General features: G+C 35.4%; 2 protein-coding genes across 8 annotated transcripts in view; both read left to right on the forward strand.

Moving 5' to 3' along the window:
- The first annotated feature begins 403 nt into the window (after nt 1–403).
- TRAPPC13 (trafficking protein particle complex 13) overlaps nt 404–24100 on the forward strand; it is a 36931-nt gene continuing 13234 nt past the window's right edge. For 4 of the 6 annotated variants that reach the window (XM_029217886.1, XM_029217885.1, XM_029217884.1 and 1 more), the window contains exons 1-7: nt 534–743; nt 11214–11282; nt 11847–11946; nt 13067–13151; nt 19416–19543; nt 22301–22373; nt 23451–23495. In XM_029217886.1, coding sequence (XP_029073719.1) covers nt 698–743; nt 11214–11282; nt 11847–11946; nt 13067–13151; nt 19416–19543; nt 22301–22373; nt 23451–23495 — 546 coding nt within the window. In that variant the 5' untranslated portion in view covers nt 534–697. Of the gene's footprint in view, nt 744–11213; nt 11283–11846; nt 11947–13066; nt 13152–19415; nt 19544–22300; nt 22374–23450; nt 23496–24100 lie in introns of all 6 variants that reach the window. The other 2 variants (XM_029217881.1, XM_029217882.1) reach the window with 2 other exon arrangements.
- Nucleotides 618–5159, forward strand: LOC114892688 (shieldin complex subunit 3). Of its 2 annotated transcripts, none has more exons than XM_029217890.1 (3): nt 618–743; nt 2810–2981; nt 3683–5159. In XM_029217890.1, the coding sequence occupies exon 3, from the start codon at nt 3801–3803 to the stop codon at nt 4551–4553; it is 753 nt and encodes a 250-aa protein (XP_029073723.1). In that variant the 5' UTR covers nt 618–743; nt 2810–2981; nt 3683–3800; the 3' UTR covers nt 4554–5159. The 2 variants fall into 2 exon arrangements, with proteins under 2 accessions (XP_029073723.1, XP_029073722.1); XM_029217889.1 differs by having other exon boundaries at nt 701–743; nt 2806–2981.

The following is a 24100-nucleotide window of genomic DNA, read 5'->3' on the forward strand; positions in this document are numbered from 1 at the left end:
ATGGGCGGGGTAGAGCCACCTACCCAGAAGCCTCGGCGCTCGACGCTGGGGCACAGGCGCAGTACCACGCGGGGAGCTGCTGGGACGGTCTCTTCGAGCATCCTCCCGCCAGCCGCTAGGTGTTTGGGTTCGCAGGCCTGTGCGTGGGCACTTTGTTATTTTTTTAATTGTTATTATTGAGGAGTCTGAAATAGATGGGAGGAGTAAAATTAAGAGAAAAAGAAGGGATAAAACAAAAGTAAAGTTTTGGGGTGAAATTCCCGCTCCAGGAACGACCTCTTCTCCCCAACTGCAAAACGGACGGGGCGAGAGGGGACTACATGTCCCTGCATGCCCTGCGGCTTTTGAACTACAAGTCCCAGCATGCCACATCTCTATCATTTACTGCAATGTAGGTATTTGGGAGGCCGTGAATTGTCACCGAGGAGTGGTTTCTTGAAGTCGCGGTGTGTGATTGTGACTGGAAAATAGAGAAGTATTTTATGTATAGGTCTCTAAGAGGCAAGAGATGGCTTTGGTAAAAAAGCCGTTGGGTTCCTAAAGGACTTGGTAAGAAGAGAATTTAAGGCACCACCGGCAGAGAGAAACTTGGGAGTGTGTTTGACGCCCTGTCTTCCCGAACGTGCGCTTTTCTGTCTTCCGAGCTGATTGACCCTTTTCAGCCCCCGTAGGCAGTGGGTCCAAAGTACCGGTCAAAATGGAAGTGAATCCCCCCAAACAGGAGCACCTGCTGGCCCTGAAAGGTAAACTTTTGCGAACCCGACTCCCTTTAATCTGTTTTCTCCCTTTCTCTCACTAGTTCTCGAAGCCTTTTACACATAGACCTGGCCTCTGGGATATAGGCCTCGTCCTTCTTAAACGCTGTCAATGCTCGCCCTCCTGCTTGGTTCCTTGGCGCCGAGCGAAAGGAAACTATTTCTCCTCTTTGCTTTTCAGGTTTGAGAGCCCCCGTTAGAATGGAATAGATACCTGGTAAATTACTTACTCTGTTACATGCTGCTCAGATTTTAGCCGCAGATGCTGATGTCCCCACCCTACCCGGGGAGAGCCTTGTGAACCGAGATGATTAACAGCGGGTATATAAAGTGGTTTTTCCTTCTGTCTCTTGTCTCTTCATATGGCAATGACAAAGTTACCAGGCTTCAGCTTCATCTGTGAAATTAGTCTAGTATTGTGCCAAGGTTTTAGAAGTACATAGTACTACAACATATAATTTAGGTATGTTAAAACTCACTGTTTACGTCAAAGTATTGTGTATAGGGGGAAATTCATGTCGGTTTGCATACACAGCAAACAGTTTTGAGTAAGTCTGATGATTTAATTGGATCATTATTTAGGGGAAATGAGCAGGGCATTCTTTTTCTGGAATTCCTGTTGTTTTGTGAAACCTTTTATTTGAAACGCTTTCAGCTTTATTTCGTCGGTTTTCTGCTACCACAAATGCACTTATTTCTTGTATGCCCTACTCAGTGGTTACCAATATCTTCTTGGACTGAGCTGAAAAGATGCTCAATAGACATGTGAACTCAAGTGAATAGCACTTAACCTTCCTTGTGGGATCCATTTTGAGGGACCCTTATCCCCTTAGTTATGTTGTAAGCATCAAACCTTCCAGAAGCTCACCAGTTTCATTTGAAGCATAAAATCATATACTGATAGTTGGGGTTATCAGAACTGTCTCTGACTGTAGAACTAAGAAACTAAAATATTAACTAATGTAATAGCAATAGGACCTGTGAGCTTAGCCTGGACTGAAATGGCTTATTCTTGAAGAAAGAAGAGAAATTGTCATGTTCTTTATCTCAGACTCATATGTAGTATGTGAAATATATATTACTTAACTCTCAGAAGTTAAACTTTTTCAAGATCGCACAGCTAGTAAGTGATTGAGGTAATATTTCAACACAAGGCCTTCATCTTTCCAAGACTCCATGTTGCCTCCTAATGAAGGAAAGAGCATTTTCAGATATCATTCCATTAGTAGTTTGATGGAAATTTAGAGCAGTTCTGTTAGCTGCTAGGTATTATTTTATACAAATTGGAAGGTATTAAATACAGTTAAATTCCAGTGATGTGCAGGCTAACTGCCATAGTCCTTTTAGGCTGCTACAGTAGTCTTTCCCAGGTATCTTCTATTTTCCAAAGCAGAAGGTTCCTGGAGAAGAGTATTTTAGCAACCTAAAAGGACAAGTGCTTTGAAATTCAGTGTTAGTTTCAGCTTTCTTAAAGCTTTTAGGCCCCATTCTTCCCCACTGTTCTAGTTATCCAAGAGTTTCCACAAGTTTTAATTTTACCTATGTTGGATGCCAAATATATCAATTTGTCTTGTCATATAAGTTTACTTTCATATGTATGTAAAGTATTAAGGAGCTCTCACAACATCAGTGTCCCTGGAATACAACACTGAGTGAATTCAGACAACAATGAAAGAATTCTCAGTGGCATGTCTTAAAATGTGAAAATGTAAGGAAAAGGGAAGAAAAAATAAAAACATTATTAATTCTTGAAAGAATATGCTATCTATATTTAGATCCATATTAAAATTATGGATGTTAAGGATCACAGTCATTTATGAATTTGAGTTGCCAAATCTGTCAGTCAGTGGACATTAACAGTAAGGAAAAGAATTATTATGAGATTGGTTACTTCTTTTGACTTTCAGAGTCAGTGGTTAAATGAGTATTGTGACATCATGCCAAGGAGACCCCACTCACAGTCATCCTGGCAATGGGAGAACCCCCGTCAAGTAGTTCTCTAATGATTTTTGGAAGCAGGGATTTGACCTCTTGTTTTTTTCTCTGGTAGCTAGGATTTGAAAGAACCTGCATTATGGCTCAGGCAACTTTGGGCCCGATTAGGAAACCTAACTTGCAGATCCTGGTAGGCTCCATTCTTGAGCCTGTGTACTGTATGCTGGAACTTATTATTGATGACTTAATTTGGGGCAACTTGAAGACGTCTGTGTTCTAAGAGGAAAAAAAGTAAGGCTCTAGTCTTCTTGTTCATCCTTCAAATTGGAATTCAGAAGCCATGCTACTAAGGTTTTGACACTGCTTAAGTGCCTCATTTATACAAATGAGACTTTGTCAGGAAACCAGTTTCTAGCATGGTTAAAATGCAAAGTTAAACCGTTTTCAGTATTTACTACTGAGAATGAAATAAAATCATTAAGTATTGTGTCTATATATTTGTTTGGTAGAATTCATGTAATTTTAAAGTATAAAATGATCCATTTTCTTCAAAAAGATTAAAAATTACAATGATTTTCATTGTCCTCAATTCACGTCTCAAATTTTTTAGTATTATTACATTTTTGTTCATTATCTTCATATGAATCAAGTATTTTAAAAATCACTAATTTACTTTTTGTTTCTGCTATAGTCTTAAGATTATTATTACCTAACATATTAATATCAATACTTCCAAATCCATTATATCTCTTCAGTTAAACATGTTGACTACTAGCAGTTTTAGGCTGAAAGGATATGATAGGGCATCTAATCCAGATTCCTTATTTTGGTAAGAGAAAGGATTTCCAGTTTTGTGGATTACATTCACATTTACCAATAGCACTTTGGTAAAATATCATATTGGAATTGGTTTGTTTTTTTCTTTTTTCCCTGCCTATCTGTATATAGGCTATCCCTACCATATCTTATTCATTGCAATACTTCCACTTTAGGTCCTGTTTCCCTCTGATTTGGAAAGAGAGAGAGTCTTGTAATTATAAATTGCATTCCAGCTCTGAGGAGCTCAGCTAAGAAATATTCCTTCTTTAAGAGTAACTGGATTACTGCAGAATGACTACAGAAGTAATATTACATTATCGACCATATGAGAGTGAAACCACACAACTGCCAAAAATTGCAGAGAAAGCAATTCAAGACTTTCCTACACGTCCACTATCAAGATTTATTCCTTGGTTTCCTCATGATGGGTCCAGACTTCCACTCAAACCTAAAAGATTACCACCTGTGATTTCTGAAGAGGCAACTGAAGATGTAAGACAGTACTTAACCATTTCAGAACATGATATTAAGTTGCAGAGTTATGATTGCACAGTAGATCTACTGGAGTTTCAACCTAATTTGAAAAAAAAGCACTTAATCCGATCACACACACTGAATGAACAGACTAATTCTGGAAGTCTGGATAGACAATCAGAAAAAGGAAAACGGCACAAGAAGAGGTCTTGGAGTGTTTCACTTCCCAGCAGTAATTGTACTGAAAATATTTTTCCTTTGTCTGAAAAATTGCAAGATAGTTTAAAGGCACTAAATTTGCACTCATTTTATAGAGCAAGATGGACAATAGAGCACACTATTTGTAACAACCAAACTCTGGAAGACATTTGGGAAAAACTCAATCGAATTATCAGGTGCAATGAACTTCCATCTTGTAATGCTACAATTCAGAGACATTTAGGCCAGATATGGGTGTTCTGTGATGTTATGTACTGTGAATATGTCGGAAGTCTTCTTAAAGGAAGATTAGCTCTTACTGGGAAGATTAACTTATTTGTGCATAAATATGGTCTTATTTTTAGTATGTAATGAATTCCACTAATTGTCAAAAAGAAAAATATTCTGAATGAACTGAGTAGGAACTGAAACAGATGAATAAATTTTTAATTGTGTGGTAATATATGTACAGTTTGTATCCCAGAAATAAATATCAGGTGAATTCCTAGGCTTGTCACTTAAGTCAGGAACTTTCTGCGTTCTACTTTGAGCAGCCTTCTTTTAAATGAATTGTGATAAATTATTATTTTTACTGAATTTAAAGGTAAAATGTTCTATTCCTTTTGTTCTGTTACTTTTCCAATGGTTGAATTAGATATTCCTATGAATTACAGTGACTAGTTTGGATTTTGGTAAATCCCCAAAATCTAATTTTACAGTATTTTTTCTTTACTCACCTAAAGTGTAATGATTTTTTTAAAAATAAAACTAATACCAGTTCTGTTGGGGATGGTATTCAAGTGCCATGAATGTGGTATTCAAGTTGAGAGACCAGCGCACATTCTGCTGATATTTCCAAAGATATGTAATAGACAATAGTTGATGTGTTGTTCTGAAACAAAAGTATAAAATGTATAATTTGTCTAAGACCATAATATATCTTTAAGGCAATAAGCTCTTTTGAAGTAAAGTATCAAATATGGGTAAGAGATCAAGTTATTCTTTATTTAATACAGATAATTCAATCTTAATGACTGTTATTGCTGATTACTAATGCTCTGGTTCTTGGAGTCATGGGTTTCCCATAGCAAAATGTTGTGAATTAGGTTTACACATCATTTTATAAAAATATTCAAAGTGATTATATAATAAAAGTTTTATTAAAAAGTATATTTATTTAACAAATTTGAATGCGTACCATGAGCTAGGTACTAAAGTAGGGAAGGAGACAAACATGGATCCTGCCCTCACAGAGCTAACATAGAGTCACTATTCTTAAGTAGTTAAACTACATCCCTGAAAAAAAACCTGTAAGACTGTACTCATTAGGAAGGCAGAAACACATTTGCCTTGTGGCACAGTGCCTGGCGTGGTAGGGGCTCAATACTACATAGTAAATGTGCCCTTTGGGGGGTTTCTCATAGCCTGAGCTGGCTGAGGTTCCTTAAAACATAAGGAGTCTACCAATTTTTTTTTTTTTTTTTTTTTTTTTTGGGTTCGCAGGCCTCTCACTGTTGTGGCCTCTCCCGTTGCGGAGCACAGGCTCTGGACGCGCAGGCTCAGTGGCCATGGCTCACGGGCCCAGCCGCTCCGTGGCATGTGGGATCTTCCCAGACCAGGGCACGAACCCATGTCCCTGCATCGGCAGGCGGACTCTCAACCACTGCACCACCAGGGAAGCCCGAGTCTACCAATTTTTAACTAAAGAGGTTATCTTTTCTAATTAGGTTTCACACTATCCAAACACTGTTTTGCTTTTAACTTTTAATGCCTTTCTTACTGTCTCAAATGAGACTGCTCTGTAGAAAATAATCATCATGTGCATGAATGCTTCCAAAAGTCTTTAAATGAAAAATCACCAGGTGTAGAGGGAGTTTCCAAGGTAACTTCATCAGTAATTACTTCTTCTTTCATTCATTAGTCATCTTACTTTTCAATCAAGAGTGCTGGAGAAAAGTCAACAAGTTATTCATTATTACCAGCGAGCTTTGCAAATAAGAGTTGGCTAATGTTATTAGGCAATCATAAATGGTGGATTTGGTTTTTTTTTTGTTCAGGTCTTATTTAGCATTAGGTTGCTAATCAAGGGTTAAAAGTTAGGTAATCATAAAACAGCGTCACTTACATAGACCACAGCATTTCTTTTATGATACATTTTTATTATTTTGAAATGATTATACACAGAACTGAAAATATTCTTATGAATATTTTCTTATGGGCTTCTTATGAGCAGTTTTTTAATTCAAGAATCACACATTAAAAAGAGCTTCTTTGTCTTCATATGTGGCAGATTTAAATTTCTCTAATTTACTCTGTATAAATTGCTTTCTACCCCTCTGAGAAACAATGAAAAGGTGAATCAGAACAGGGAAAATGAAGATTGAGTTTTACTGCAACTAGTGCCGTGATCTTAAAGGAAGAAGCAATTCATTTCTCATCTACCTAGACAATGCTTAGGCAGTAATTATTGAGAACCTTAGGACTGATGATTCTAGCACTAGCTAATAGTAGAGCTCACCAGTGTTTCTGGGTTCCACTGTTAAGTCACAGACATGAATAAATTGGGGAAACAAAGACATATGCAGGAAGTTGAATCTGAGGGCATTTGGTAAAATGCCAAAGCATTTACTCTAGGAAAGTAGCAACAGTGCCATAATTTTATTTTTCCCTGACGAGCTATCCACTTTCAAATAAATGTTAACTCAAATTCTAAGAAAAAAGATGTGAAGGGCATCACATGAATTTAACTAAATTATTTGCCAACTTAGCAAATAATTTAAAGACCATTTTTTGAAAATTTCTAAGATGAGCTCCTGCATAATGGTTCCCTTTGATTTAATCTGCTCAAAATGCCCCAGATTATTCCAAGGTTCACAAACTTGAATGCCTTCAGGAACTAGAAAAGTAAGACTATAGAATGTGGTAAGGACTCTGAGAGTGAAGAAGATTTGACATATTTTTTTTTAATGTTGTGACCAAGCAAAATGTATATGTAAGTTGAACTGACCTAATTCATTAGTTTATAACCTCAGGCCTATCTTTTTTTTAATTTACTGAAGACTTTCAAAAGTTTTTTTTATAAGATTTTAGATGAAACCTGAATTTCATAAGTAAAGCAAATGTCTGTATTTTGTGAGTTCCACTGAGAGTGTTTCTACACATGGCACTAACTGCATTGTGTGTAGTGAATATTTGTCACTCGACTAAAAATCACATATTCTTTTTTGCCTCCTAAATTTTTGACCAAGAACCTGCTTTAACTTCAAGACTGGATACATAATTACCATTTAATAACCAGTGCTTTATTGTAGTTTCTCTGCCAGTTTTTTTTAAAACGCTGTTTTTTGTTGATGTTTGCTCTTTTCTAACATTGTGTTTAATTTTTGAGTTTCATTAATTCATTATAAGACAGGAAATACTAAGGTTTAAATCTATACTTGTTATGGACATACTTCGGATCATCCTTCAAGGAAAGAGATAGTTTTTTGTTTGTTTTTAACATCTTTATTGGAGTATAATTGCTTTACAATGGTGTGTTAGTTTCTGCTTTATAACAAAATGAATCAGCTATACATATACATATATCCCCGTATCTCCTCCCTCTTGCGTCTCCATATTTTTTTTTTAGATTCCCTATATATGTGTTAGCATATGGTATTTGTCTTTCTCTTTCTGACTTACTTCACTCTGTATGACAGACTCTAGGTCCATCCACCTCACTGCAAATAACTCAATTTCGTTTCTTTTTATGGCTGAATACTATTCCATTGTATATATGTGCCACATCTTCTTTAAAGGAATGAGATAGTTTTATGTTACAAATTTGGCTTTCTCAGTTTGTGTTTAAAAATCTGCAGTATGACAAATTGTGCTTTATAGTAATTTTCTTTGCCTCCACAGGATGATAGTATTTCTTAACCAACTGCTATCCCCTCTTGCTGATTTTTTACCCTCTTTTGAAAATAGGAAGAAAACTGGTACTTTAAATACCAGCTTGGGATGTTTTTATTTTTAATGGAGGGTTGTTCTTTACCCACTCTCTACTGTCTCATCCCCTAGAAAACCATAGCATCAGTAAAAGCTAAGCTCTAAAGGGCCTTTGTATATAATGGAAGTTTGAGCATATAATAAGCAAATAAGCTGGCTACACATTTAGGTGAATTAAGAACATTTTTTGTTTTGATCACTCCAAATTTATGTTTATTTTAACTTGTTTACTTTTTACTATTAACTGAGTATAACTTTGTAAAAAAATTTTTATTAAGGTATAAAATTTTTATTGGGGTATATAGTTGATTTACAGTGTTGTGAAGAACACTTTTTAAAAAGTGTTTCAGGGGCTTCCCTGGTGGCGCAGTGGTTGAGAGTCCGCCTGCCGATGCAGGAGACACGGGTCCGTGCCCCAGTCCGGGAAGATCACACATGCCGCGGAGCGGGCTGGGCCCGTGAGCCATGACTGCTGAGCCTGCGCATCCGGAGCCTGTGCTCCGCACCGGGAGAGGCCACAGCAGTGAGAGGCCCGCGTACCGCAAAAAAAAAAAAAAGTGTTTCAGGATTCCTTTGAGAGTGTATTTCCTCTTTATTAAGATTTGGTCTCACTTGAAATGAAAAAAAAAAAGAGAGAGAAAGCACCAATTGGTGTTAAAATTGAGCTTAGAGTCTTGAAAGATTGTGAAAAAAACTGTTTCCTGTGTGTCATTTTCAGAACACCTTTTTATCCCCTGCAGATTGTACTTAATTTTAATGTTTTCCTGGTTAAAAGTAAGAGTGAAAGAGGTTTGAAACACTTCCCCATTCACTCCCCCACCCACATCATTGATGTGTAGCTGGTTAATGTTCTGTTTGAAATAGTCGGACTTGGAATACCTGTGGGATGTTTCTAATAAAGCATGACATTCCAGGTTTATGACCCTGGGCTTATAATTAAGAATAGGGAAAATTATTTTTGAGCAAAGTGAAGTCTGCGGCCATCTATTTAATATAACGTTGTTTAATGGCCTCAGTTCTTGAAACTTTACATCTTCAAAAATACCACTTACTTGAAGAGTTTGGTGAGGCGTTAATACTATGTGCCAGAACCTGTGTCAAGCACCGAGCCCACAAAACTTAACATGATACATAAGAGCCTAAACTTCAAGGAGTTTGGATAGGAGTGCTATAAACTTATAAGTGAATAAACATAATTCATGATAAATACAAGGTGCTATGAAAGAAACAGGGTGACCTGTCATCTGAGAAAGATGACATTCAAGCTAAGACCAAAATGAGAAAGGCACTAAATTTTTTTTTTTTTTTTTTTTTTTTGCGGTACGCGGGCCTCTCACTGTTGTGGCCTCTCCCGTTGCGGAGCACAGTTGCGGAGCACAGGCTCCGGACGTGCAGGCTCAGCGGCCATGGCTCACGGGCCCAGCCGCTCCGCAGCATGTGGGATCTTCCCGGACCGGGGCACAAACCGTGTCCCCTGCATCGGCAGGCGGACTCTCAACCACTGCACCACCAGGGAAACCCAGGCACTAAATTTGATATGACTGATATAGCTAGTTAATTAGTAGTTAGGTGGTACATTTTTACATACATTAACAAATACCACATATTGTGCACTGACCATTTAAATCGACAGTCTTTAAAGATTTGAGTTTTGAGTTGAATGAACATCTTAATAGACTATAAAGAAACAGTCTTCTGGGATTCATTTTCTGAAATGTTTTATGAGTTTGTATGATTTTTACTTCTATATTTTTGTCTTTATTTTGATGTGGTCAAATGTCAATCTTATTTTTTTAACATCTTTATTGGAGTATAATTGCTTTACAATGGTGTGTTAGTTTCTGCTTTATAACAAAGTGAATCAGTTATACATATACATATGTTCCCATATCTCTCCCCTCTTGCGTCTCCCTCCCTCCCACCCTCCCTATCCCACCCCTCTAGGTGGTCACAAAGCACTGAGCTGATTTGTCTTTATTTTGATGTAGTCAAATGTCAATCTTAACAAAAAATTGAAAAAGATTTTTAAATTAGAATGTCCTATCCCCGCTAGACTAGGTTTAATTTTCACTTTTTTTAGTTTTCTCTTGCTTAATTTTTGTCCATCTATTTGATACATATGCAGCTTGATATTTGAAATGAATTTGTAAACTAAATTTCATTTTTCCCAGATAGTGAACCAGTTGTCCTAGCACCTTATAATGTTTGTTTTTGCTGCATCCTAATAACTTTTTAAAATTATCTAACATGTCAGTATGGTCTTGTATGGACTTGATTATGGACTTAAATGTTTTACTACATGTTATGTCCAGTTTTTTATCATTGTTTCCTATTAATTTCTATAGCATATTTTTATTTATTTGTTTTTCTAGATAAACTTTAGATACATTCTGTCATGTTCCGAGAACAAATGCTAGTTTTGGTTGGAATTCTATAAACCTACACATTAACTGGCACTTTCATAATTTTTACAAAGAATTAATATTACTTAAAGGGCTACTTACTGAACTTCAGTGGCCTGTGATTATAACCAGGGAATAAAGTTAACAAAAATCCTTTTGGCATAAAATTATTGTTTCATATTCAGAATGGTGCATCTAAATTCTTGTCCCTATCAGACTAACATTGGTTAATATTTTGTTGATATTGTTTACAGTGAAGTCATTCAAGATTTTTTTAAAGCCTTATTCTTGTAATATACCATAAGCTTTGAAATTATTTTATTTTCTACTTTTTGTATAATGAGCCATATTTCTTTGCATTTAATTTTTATAATTCATTAGGTTGTAAATAAAAGCAAAATTGTTCTTTCTTTTTGTCATATATAAAATTCTTTCTGTTATATCCTAACATTTTTATTAGTAAATCATTGCTGTGTAATAATCTTAGGAAATACTTAATATTATATTGTTTAGGAAGTATTTAGATTATATTTTATACTAGTATAAAATTGATGAATACCATACATTCAGCTTGCGAATACTGGCATAAAATGATATTAATATTTTCTTTCTTTCTTTTTTTTTCTACTTTCCCAATTCACAGTGATGCGGTTGACTAAGCCTACTTTATTCACCAATATTCCAGTAACATGTGAAGAGAAAGACTTGCCTGGTATGACACATGCTTTATCCTACTTGCACCTAGGGAAAAGTTGAAACCTGGATTACCTTACCTTGGAATAAGCCTAACCTTGCCAATCTTATGCTAACTCTTCGCTACATTATTTGTTGCCTGTTTTTGTACGTGTGAATGGTGGCCATCTGAGTAATAGGTCTCAGTCATAATCTATACATCAAAATACTATTGATATCCCGTGGCAACTAGAGACTTTTAGTTTTAGTAAAAATGCATTGCTCGTAATGACACTATTAAAATTTCATTTATCCTCAGATGTTCCATCAATGTATGTTAGCATTCCCTTTATTTAAAAATCATTGGAGCTTTCTATATATCTCATGACCTACGTTTTCCTTTGTTACTGAAGTGTTCATTTTCTGTAGAAACAGAATTTTTTTGGCATGCATTTGTTGTAGTGAAGATTAGAAATTAGATTTTTTAAATATAATTTTTGTTATGAGATTATTTTTTTAAATATCTCTCCCAGCTGTTTCTTCACATAAATAAAAGTTACTTACAAGGTAGGTGTTAGAATTTGATGTTTTTCTCTTTCTACAGGAGACCTCTTTAACCAGCTCATGAGAGATGATCCTTCAACTGTAAATGGTGCAGAGATTTTAATGTTGGGAGAAATGTTGACTTTACCACAGAATTTTGGGTAAGAATGATATGTTCACATTAGAAACACAACAACACTCTGAAGCCATTACAAATCATGTTTTCAAAAAGTAACTATGGGATGGGAAAATGCTCATGATACATGTATGTGGCTGAAAACAAAAAAAGTTTTACCAAAATTATACTATGTGATTCTGGAGTTTTTTTTTTAATTAAAAAAATAAGATGCATACCAAAATATTAATTCCTAGGGTGGTAGAATTTTAACTTTCTTCTTTAGATCTTATTATATTTTTAAATGCCTACATATTCCTTTTATTTTAACTGACTTAATCTCAGTGTCTTTCAGAAGCAGCTCTTTTATTCACCATCACAGCCCTTTACCAACTTAAGTTATTGGACTTGTCAGCTCATTAGGAGTTCTAAATATTTTATTCCTTCTCTTGCTCTTAGCTATTCCCTTACTCTAGATTATTACTGAGGTAGAAGTCCCTGGTTCCATTCTGTTTGCAACTGAGACAATTTGAGACCAAAAGGAATTTTTCAGGTTTTTCAAAAGGTTTACAGAATGTGGTCATTGACTAGTGTCTTGAAAGCTTAGAAATATATTCATGTAAAAAACGTATTCATATTAAAATATTTTTATAAATATATCTACATATATTTATATGTTTATATGCATTATATATATAACATATACTTACAAAGTAATGCCACTAGTCATTATTTTTATTAGAATGACTTAGAAAAAGAAAAAGAAAATAAATTGGTAGAAAATACTCTGAGATCAATAACTTGGTCTCTTCTAGGTTCGGGGCATAAGTTATTTCAAAAACTGCCTTTCTCTAGCCTCCTCAGTATCAAATCTTCAGACTCTTAACATGGATCTGATTTCAATGACATTTTTAGGAGGGCTGGCAGTTTTGGCAGTAGTTGAGGGTCAAGATATATAGCATGTTTTATAGATTAAATCTGTATTTTTAATTGCACTAGGTAATGAGTGAGCAGCCTAGTGTAAACAAAGAAATATTGAAATAGTATTTCACCTGATCGCTATCCTTTAGTAATTTCTCCATTTGACGTTCTCAGTGGTGCACAAATAGAAGATTTATGATAAAAGTTGAATGGATTTCTGCCTAAAAATTTATTTTATTTCACAGGAATATATTTTTGGGAGAGACCTTTTCCAGTTATATCAGCGTTCATAATGATAGCAATCAAGTTGTAAAAGATATATTGGTTAAAGTAAGTGGCATTCTTATTTGGGAGAATTTTTTTTAACTTTTTAATTTCTCTTCTTATGTTTTGAAACTTCATTAAAATGCCTGCTTGATACTGGACTTTTTACTTGTCATTAATAACAAGTATTAATTGAACACCTGAGTTCTAAGATATGCTGTGCACAGAATCATTTTTCCTTATCCTCAAAATTTGTGATAGCTTGGATGAGAAAATGTACCAAAGGTAAATAACACTTTAAATTTTTGTTAATAATTTGTGATTAACATAATAAAATTTGAAAGAGGAGGAAAGATCACTGGGGATTGCATCATTCAGGAAGGCTTATTGAAGGAGAGGGAGCACAAGAGGATCTCGAAAGAATGGATTTAGGAGAAAAGACAAAGAGGGACATGGTAATCGGAAGCAGAGACATAGGAATACGTAATGTGTTCTTGTAGCAGTGAACAGAATTCACTTAGTAAGAGTAGGTAAGGTTGTAGAGATATGTAGTAGCCATACAGTGGAGCATCTTAAAAGCAAGACTAAGGCTAAGGTTATTTTAAGACAGTATGCAGTCAGTGGAGACTTTTGAGCAGAGGTATTCAGGCTATGTTGGAAGACTGTCATGAAAGCATTGTATGGGATGGTTTGTAGGAAATAGGCCAATTAGAATATTCTTGCAGTTTTGAGAAATCAAGAGAGAGAATATGCTAGCTCAGTTAAACAACTGGAAATTTATTCCCGAAAAGAAAGGGCATAAAAAAAGGAAAAATTCGTCGTATGTTGTTGAGAAGTGGTCAAAGCTGTCTTCCAGTGGTGAGTTTAGGTCACTACGGCATCACCTATGGAAGGGAAAGGGAAGCCCAGTTAGAATGAGATTGAAAAATGATCAGCAAGTACGAGAACTGAAAAGGATCTCAGAGAGAAAATATTCCAAGTTCCGTATATGACCCAACTTCCAGAAACTGGATGCAAATTTTTGCATACATGTACATATGTTTGTCACTCTATGGTTAGGGTTTCTGCCTTTCATTAGATCAGGAGTCGGCAAACTATAGCGTGCAGGCCAGATTTGATCCATTGCCTGTTTTTGCAAGACAGTATGAAGCTATGCTAAGAATGAGCTAAGAAAGGTTTTACATTTTTAAATGATTAAAAAGAAACAAAAGCTTATTTTGTGATGTGAAAATTATATAAAATTCAAATTTCAGTCCGTAAGTAAAATTTTATTGACACATAGCCACACTCATCCGTTTATGTATTATCTGTGGCAGATTTCAAGCTACAACATCAGAATTGTGTAGTTGCAACAAACTGTATGACCTGCAAAGTCTAAAATATTTGCTATCTGACCTTTTAAGGAAAAAGTCTGCTGACCTCTGTATTTGATTATGAAAAGCACTGACTTTCAGAACTTCGAGAATGTATACTTTTTTCCTGTCATACAGTTCGCATTCAGTAAATGTTGAATTTATTTTTGTAAGATGAATAAATCAGCAAATGTGTGTAATTTAAGTCAATGTTAAAAAGAACAAATATTACCATAGTGTATTTCTTATAAAATATGTGATTATATTTCTGTGGGCTCTGCTCAGTTTTAATTTCTATAAAGGCAGTGGTGTTTGGCATAATAACAGAGATAGCTAATGTTTATTGAGCAGTACAGTGCCCACCAAGAGTCTTCTTACTCTTAACTAAGAACTAGCATTTTGTTTATCATTTTACAAACTCCAGTTACATACAAATTGGCTCTTCTTTGCCTGCTTTTCTTCAGTTTTCCTTAGTAAATTTTCATTCAAATCTATATTTCCTTGGGTGCTTTATAATTATCTCCAAATGTTTTTTTGAGGGTATTTAATTCACTTTGAATATTGTGTTGCAATTTTCTTCTGTTTCACTGTTGGTTTTGGTGGCAGTTTGGATCAGTGAATTGTTTAAATTATCATTGTGTGGTCTTTTTTAATAGTATTTTTGTATGGATTAAGACTCTTGCTAGCTTTGCATTCTGTGAAATGCAGTTTGGGGTGCTTTGATATTCTTAGTTCAAGAATACTCTCTTAGAGCCTTGCAAGCAAAGTGTCGTTTCTTTATCGGGTGGCTTTTGGGAGGGTGGTGGAAGAATAAAGGGTTGAGTGTTCCTCAGTTTTTCTCTTTCTTTTAAGTGACAGCATCCTCAATTTTCTCCTCCTGCTTCATTTTCTCTTCACTGACAGTGTCCAAAAGGTTCTTCTCCTTTTTAACTCTCTTCTTCCCCTGAATTGTTATCTTGCCAGAACTGCCTCTTCACCATTAAACATACTGTTATATCTCCTGTAGGCTGTGCTCTCATCTTCCAGTAATGCACTTTCTCAGTATTTTGACACTTAGGATAGACTTTGTCTTTCTGGCAGTACTTTTCATCATTCTTAGGCCTGTCTCTACCTTCCTTTTCTCTCTTAAGCTCAATTTTTCATGAACTTCTCTTGTTCTTTGCAAAGGCTTATGACGAGAGCATGAGAAATAGCTTGCAGAAATTTGAAGTTTAGACATTTGCTGCTCTCTAGCTATACTAACACTGAGTTTATATAGTTTTTAAATTTTATTTATTTATTTGAGGATGACTCAGGAGATTCAGTTATTCTACTGCCATTACTTCAGCTACTCAGAATTCTGCTCTCAAAAGTTTAATTTTTTATAGCTCTTGGAATTTTGGAATGTGGAAAAGAGATTATGAATCTGTACTCTTTTAATTCCTTTACTGACATCTTAGTGTTGTTTTTGAGAATAAAAATGCTATATAATCTGTCATGTCTAACTGGAAACCACTAGGGGGTTTTTTGTTTGTTTTTTAATTGAAAAATAATTTTCAGCAGTAAGTCTGAAAACCTTAGCATGCTACCAAAAAATGAAGTGTTCTATAAACAAAAAACAGCGTAGTGTACTATAAATAAAAAAATAGTAGGGACTTCCCTGGTGGTGCAGTGGTTGGGAGTCCACCTGCCAATTCAGGGGACACACGTTCGAGCTCTGGTCCGGGAAGATCCCACATGCTGGGGAGCAACCAAGTCTACGAGCCACAACTACTGAGCCCACGTGCCACAACTACTGAAGCCCACGCGCCTAGATCCCGTGCTCCGCAACAAGAGAAGCCACTGCAATGAGTAGCCCGCGCACCACAACGAAGAGTAGCCCCCGCTTGCCGCAACTAGAGAAAGCCCACGCACAACAAAGACCCAACGCAGCCAAAAATAAATAAGTAAATAAATTTATTTTAAAAAAAATAACTTTAGGGCTTCCCTGGTGGCACAGTGGTTGAGAGTCCACCTGCCGATGCAGGGGACACGGGTTCGTGCCCCGGTCCGGGAAGATCCCACATGCCACGGAGCGGCTGGACCCGTGAGCCATGGCCGCTGAGCCTGCGCATCCAGAGCCTGTGCTCCGCAACGGGAGAGGCCACAACAGTGAGAGGCCCGCGTACCGCAAAAAAAATAAATAAATAACTTTAATGATCTGTACCATTGGTGGTTTATTTTTATTTTATTTATTTATTTTTGGCTGCATCAGGTCTTAGTTGCAGCTTGCAGCCTTCTCTCTAGTTACGTTGCATGGGCTCCAGAGTGCACAGGCTCTGTAGTTGTGGCACGCAGGCTCAGTAACCCCACAGCATGTGGGATCTTAGTTCCCCGACCAGGGATCAAACTGGCATCCCCTGCACTACAAGATGGATTCTTAACCATGATACCACTAGGGAAGTCCCTGTACTATTGGTTCTTAAACTTTAGAAGGTATTAAAATCATCTGGAGGACTTTTTAAAACACTGATTGCTGAGCCTCACCTCCAGTGTTTCTGATTTAATCAATCTGAAATGGTGCCCAAGAATTTACCTTTTTTTTTGGCCACACCACGGGGCTTGTGGGAGCTTAGTTCCCCAACCAGGGATCAAACCCAGGCCCCTGACAGTGGAAGCGCAAAGTCCTAACCACTGGACCACCAGGGAATTCCCAGAATTTACATTTCTAACATGTTCTCAGGTGATGCTGATTCTGTTAGTCTGGGAACCATACTTTGAGAACCAATGGTGAGTAATAGGCATTTGCTCATTCATTCAACAAGTATATATTCCAGGCACAATTCTAGATACTGGGGTTATAGCAGGAAACAAAAGAGACAAGGCCTCTGTTCGCTTGAAGTTTAGTCTAGATGTTTTTAAATGCTTTTTTCTTATTTTTTTAACATGAATTCCTTAATTATATCGAACTCTTTCTTGATCTTGAGCTTTTACACTTAAGGTGTTTTGCTTTTTTTAACTTACTTGAAATGATTCTCCATTTCCCCTTTCCTCTCTCCCTTTTTAAATCCTGCTCATCCAAAAACCAATTTGCAGCATGAAGCTGACCCTGTAATTTAAATTGTATTCCCCTACCTCAAGCCAGCCCTCCATTCCTCCTTTACTCTATATTATTTTCCCCAAACATTTAAATTCCCTAGGGGCAGGGATTTTGGTCTATTGTTCACTGGTGTATCTCCAGCTCCTGGGAAAGCCCTCATAGGTAATTAGGAAATAAATGTTAAGTGCAGCAGTGTTTATAAGATGAAAAAGGAGAAAAGTAAAAGTGTTTAGCCATATATAATACATGCTGTAGTTATGATTAATGTTTAGAAAATGATACATAGGAAAACACATTGGACAGAAAGCCCATGGATTTGACTGTTTCTTTTCCCCCTCTTCTCTAATTTCTAAAATGTTTGTTAAAGAATTTTGAATTTCAGCTTCATTACTTATTAGTTGTATAACCTAAGGGGAGTTGTTCCTTCTATGTGCCTTGGTTTGTCTGTAAATTAGGGATAGTATAATGACCTACTTCAGGGTTGTGGGCATTAAATGAGTAATGTGCTTAGAACAGGGCCTTGCACATAGTAGGTGCCCAATAAATGTGAGCTACTACTGTTTAATAACTGAATATAATAAAAAAAGACAGCACTAATAAATATTCCACTTGGAAGTGCTGCATTCAGAATGTTAGGTTAGAATTAACTGCAGAAAACCTGTTAACTGATTTAAAAAAAAAACAAAAAGCTTTTAAAAAATCTGCACTCTTATGGACAAAACCTCCCCTAATCCCCATGACTTAATGTTATCTTTGCTTTCTCTGAATTTGTCTTGACATTTGCCTTGAAGTTTTATCATAACTTCAGTATGCAACAAACATTTATTAATTGCCTACTGTGTGCCAGGCACCATGTTATAGTGGTGAACAAGAGAAGGCAAGAGGTTCCTGCCACAACAGACATTACATCTTTGGTAGGGGAGACAGAAGGAAACAGGTAAACAAAATCATAAATAAGGTAATTATAGATCATAATAAATGTTACAAAGAAAGTTAAAATTGAATGTGATAGAAAGTAGCTGAGCTTAAAGGAGGATGCCATTTAAGAGAATTAGAGAAAATGATCAATGTTCAAAAGGAATAAGGGAGGGAATATGATAGAAAGTAACTTGGTAGGGGCAAGAGAGAAAATGGTCCTTTCTTAGTTGATGACTTTAATGCTGATCTCTAGTTCTACAAATCAGCTGGTCTCTGACATCTAATACTGTTTTGAATGATTATTTACCTGTTACCTTTTAGTGTTATATACTAACACATGTGTACACATCTATATATGTTTCTGTAATATCCATCTGTATATGTATAAATTTCAAAACCGTATGTTCATACTGATGCCCCAAATTCCAGTCCAGCACCAAAGGTTTCATTGCAGGCTTCTCTCTTTCCTTATCTGTACCTTTTTTTCTCCAAAAGTAAGAAACTTGTCTCTTGTTATCCATAATATATATATTTTTTGTTTTGTCCTAGTATACATGTAGAAGTTTCAGAACCGCTAATCCATACCCCTGCAAAACAGCAAATGGGCTAGCTAGAGTAAAGTATTTGTGTGCCGCTCTTTTCATTTTTAGCTTTTGTTTGCCAAACTTTAGTTCCTTTTTTCTGTTTCCTCCTCCCAGTATGGTTGTGTTCATTTGTAGTACAGTTAGGTTCATGTGGTACTGTTTGTATTACATTTTGGATTCCCCCTACTTTATAGCTGATTTTATCAGTATTTATTTTTAGGTGTGTGTGTGTGTGTGTGTGTGTGTGAACCATTACCCTGTTCCTAAGCATCAGAGCTATACAAAAAGATGTACACAGAGACGTGTTGCTCCCTCTTCATCCCTACTTTCTTGTTCTTGTTCCCCTATTCTTTCCACCCATACTTATCCACACCCTGTAGGTAACCAGTCTAATTTGGATTTTATTCTCTCTTTCAAGGCTGATCTTCAGACAAGTTCTCAGCGTTTAAATCTTTCAGCCTCCAATGCTGCAGTGGCTGAACTTAAACCCGATTGTTGTATAGATGATGTCATACACCATGAAGTAAAGGAGATTGGAACACACATGTAAGAATTAATTTTACTAGATCTCAGAGGCTTTTACTTATATATGCCTTTATTTGAAATTTTTGCTTTATTTCCACTTATTCCACTTGTTATTAAGCCTAAGAACCTACTTCAGAAGGAATTTTATGTACCATGTTTACATGCTTGCCAGAAACAAACTTTAAACAAAATGTTTATTTTTGAAAGGAAAAAATATCTTAATTTATCTTCACTTATCTCTAGTTTCATTTTTGCATCTACAATCTTATTTAAAAATAAAAATCCATGCAAACCTTTAAAACTCAGGTAGCACTCTAAAAGTACATTTATTCTTTTGAAATGCTAACTGATGTTAATAACATTTATTTTTAAATTCACAATTTTTCAGTTCTGTATTTAACTGTATAAATATACTCTACCCTGAGAGTTCAGAAATAGAGAACCAAAGTAGAGGTATGAGGGAAAAAAATCTCAAATTCTGTATTCCTGGCCTGTGTATGTATTTGAATGTGAATGCTGTATTTTTCGTCGTCTGAGAGGCAAATATGAAAATTTCAGCCATCTAAAGTAATTTTAGACTTCTCTATCTGCCTTACCACCCCCATATCCAGTTGATTCACAAAGACCTGTTAGTTCTTGTTAACTATCTCTCAGTAGCCTCTCTTCATCTCCACTTAACGTCACCATTTTTGCTTCTCTTCTTTGTCTTAAAGAAATATGTAATATTATCTATTATTTAATTCATTTTGGTGACAAGCTCTGTTGTAGGCACTTTTTAATATATATTCTGTGGTTGGTATGAGCTTTGAGTCAGATTTTCTGGAGTTCAAATTTTACCTTGATTATTTATTTAATTATGTGATCTTGGATAAGTCACTTAACACTTCAGTGATCTCCTACTACCCTTAGGAAATTCTAACTGTATAGGTTTTGCAGAGCTCTCCACAACTAATCCTTACCAACTACGTACTCTAGTTCTCACCTTTCATCATGCTTCCCTCCCTCCCTCTCTACTCTGCAGTTCTTTTACCTCTGAACTGCTCTGTGACTTGAAATGTATCCTTCCCTTACAAAGGAATGCCTGTGTCATTTTGTTTAGTTTTCTTCCACTTTGTCATATCTCAGATTCATCATGACTTTCTCAAAGAGACTTTTTGACCTCCTAGACTAGATAAAATCCCCCTTCTTGTCTATTTTATAGCATCCACAACTTGTCATTTTTTTCTATGTCTTTTATGCTTGACATTACTTACTGAGTGCCTGCCGTTCCCATTAAAGTATGAGTTCCACAAAGTCACCTGCATCCCTGGGATTTAGCGAGAACAATGGTCAATATTTGTTGAAATTGTTTTTATTGAAATGATATTAAATGTGTAAAATCCCCATTTTACAGAAAATGAGACTCTTAGAGAATTTAATAGCTAGCACATAATGGCATAGAACTCAAAACTAAATCTAACTTCATAACCTGTACCTTGCTACACTGCTTCCAACTGTGAGCACTTGGAGAGCAGGTATTGAGTTCTGATGAACTCTAAATACCTAGCACCTAGTTTACTACTAGGTACAAGTATAAAGTAGAAATTAAATTACCTGTAATGTCACCACCTAGTATAGCCGCTATTATAATATTGGTATATTTCAATCCTTTATGTGCATATATATATAAAACAGATGTGTATAAGTAACTTAAATAATATTTTATAGAATTTTGATCATATTACGCATGGTTTTATCTTTGTTAATACACCAGGAACCCAGTTTAGTCAGTATTCTTTGAAAACATTCTTTTTTTTTTTTTTAATTTGTGGTACGCGGGCCTCTCACTGTTGTGGCCTCTCCCGTTGCGGAGCAACAGGCTCCGGACGTGCAGGCTCAGCGACCATGGCTCGCGGGCCCAGCCGCTCCACGGCACGTGGGATCCTCCCGGACCGGGGCACGAACCCGCGTCCCCTGCATCAGCAGGTGGGCTCTCAACCACTGCGCCACCAGGGAAGACCCTGAAGGATTCTTTTCTAAATTTCTCATAACCACCAACAGTATAAAGAGAGTCAGTTTCTCTAAACTCTCACCAACCCTGATATTTCTTGGAAAGAATTTTTGCCAAATCCTAAGATAAGGAAAAATCTTATTTCATTATTTTAATTTGTTTCTTTGACTACTTGTGAGGCTGAACATTTCCACATTTTTGTTAGTCGATTATGGTACTACAATTTATGTGTATATCCTTTTCTTCTATTTTGAATGAGATATTGTTTTGCTTATAAAAATTTCTCTTCATATTGTTAGAAGCATTTTTTCCCAGTTTGTTGTCCTTCTTAAAATTTTGTTTTAGTGTTTTTGATTTATCCAATTTCTAAATTTGTGGAAGTCTTTTCCTTTCCATTGCATTTATATTAAAAAGTCTTTCTTCATCCTGGAATTTTTTAAAAATTTGTATTTTCTTCTAGTTTATATGAACTTAACTTTTTACATTCAACTATTTAGTTATCCTGTGATTTATTTTGGCTTATGCTTTACTTTCTGAAGAAAAAAGTTTCTGACTTCCTGCTTTAAAAATGGTATATCTTATTTTACTAATCAGCTTTCTTGTTCATGGAATTATATCCATATCTACTGGAACTCTTTTTTTCCTGCTCTAGGCTCATTTGGCTGCACTTTCGTGTCATAGTATAAATATTTTCCAAATTTGTTGGTAGAACTGAAGGTTAGTAGATTAACTATTAAAAAACAAAATTTATAGTGATTCAAAATCATTAAAACATCTTTCTGTTTCAGCTTGGTGTGTGCAGTGAGTTATACAACTCAGGGTGGAGAAAAAATGTATTTTAGAAAATTCTTCAAATTTCAGGTATTGAATATGACAGTGGTAAATAGTGTTTAGATGCCCTTTTTTCCCCTAGGAGATTACTACTATTTATCTGCAGTAAAAACAAACTCCAAATAAAGCAAATAGCTTAATATTTTTTGATTTGTCTTATTACTAGCAATCTAAAGTTGGACTAAAGTAAGTTAGATAAAAGCAGAGAAATTATCATTGTGGTTACTAGCAATCTAAAGTTGGACTAAAGTAAGTTAAATAAAAGAGAAATTATCATTGGAAATGTAATGTTTTATCCAGAAAACAATTTGTTGTGTTTTCATGCCTTGACAAAACACAAAAGAATCTAGAAGATGGATAAAATAAGTGTAAAGTCCAGACAAAATAAGTGTAAATAATATCAGATTTCTAAGGAAATATTTAAATGAGAGATTATTGCCTTGGGCTAAGTGGACCAAGCTTCCTTCAGAGACTTCATGAGTCACTGAAATTGTAGTTAGATTTTTTTATTTATACACAATTTTCGAAGTCCATAATCAAAAATAGTTAAAAACCACTGTTTTAACCCATGTATGTGTGTGGATAGGGAAATGAGATGACCATATACGGTTATGTAGATCTAGATATGATACTATATATATTTTTCATTCCTCTGTTTGTAAGTGGAAGAAAAAGTACCAGCAATAGGAAGAAAAATTTTGCTTTATTCTATTGCTTTTGTTATCACTCATCTGTTTAAGATTTTGCATGTCTTTTAAAAGAAAATAAAAGGTTTGATTGCTTATTTTGATAAACATGCTTTGTGAAATATATAGAGAGAAATACACAAAAATGTATGTGTTCAGTTTAACAAACTATTATGAAGTACAGATCCATATAACTCATGTAACTATTACCCGGTCAAGAAATTACGGTGGCTTTTTTAAAAATGCATTTGGGATTGTTTTTGTTTTTACAAGAGTACTGCATACCCATTAGAAAAGTCTATTACAATTAAAATTGGAAAATGCCTTTGACAAATTTAAGCTCTATGGTTTAAAACAGATAAACAAAATAAATGGTCAAATGATAATAATCTCCTTTGATTGATATGCTTTATTCAACTAGGTTCTCAAACCATTGGATGTGAAAACCAAATTTTACAATGCAGAGGTAAGTGTTGAGCACTTAATGGGATTTCAGGTTCAACATTAAATCTTATTTGACTAAAATTCTCATGTATTACATTTCTTTTCATATCAGAGTAAATTGCTGATATGACTGTGAATTACTTGTGAAAAATGAGCATAAAGTTCAATTGAAAGTGAATAATTTCACTGCAGATCTCTTTTAGTCTGCTGTTTTCAACTGACATGAAATCAATATGCCTTGATTTTTATTCTCGTTAATTTTGTGAGGCTTTCACCCTCTTTCATTAAATGATTGCCCTGTGCTTCCATTTAATAGTTGTTGTTACCATCTAAAAACATTAGCAATCTGTTAAATATTTTATAAATGTGGTTGTGATATTACAAAAATTGAAGTGGTAGATCCAACCCTGCAAAGAAGATTTAATATTCACCTAGAAAAATATTAAGTAGAGCTCAGTACATTAAATTCTTTGTCCTGGGAAGTCAGTGTGCCAGCCAGAGTTAGGTTGCTAAGTTTAGTGAATGGTTTGAAATGCTCCTTGGGAGAAACAAATCTGGCAAAAATATAGAAAGAAGTAACTTTTAGAATAGAAGATTATCTTCTTTCCTAACAAAAGAGATAAAATA

Source organism: Monodon monoceros, unplaced genomic scaffold (genome assembly GCF_005190385.1).
Source record: "Monodon monoceros isolate NGI ecotype Baffin Bay Population unplaced genomic scaffold, NGI_Narwhal_1 Super_Scaffold_12, whole genome shotgun sequence".
Classification (NCBI taxonomy): Eukaryota; Metazoa; Chordata; class Mammalia; order Artiodactyla; family Monodontidae; genus Monodon; species Monodon monoceros.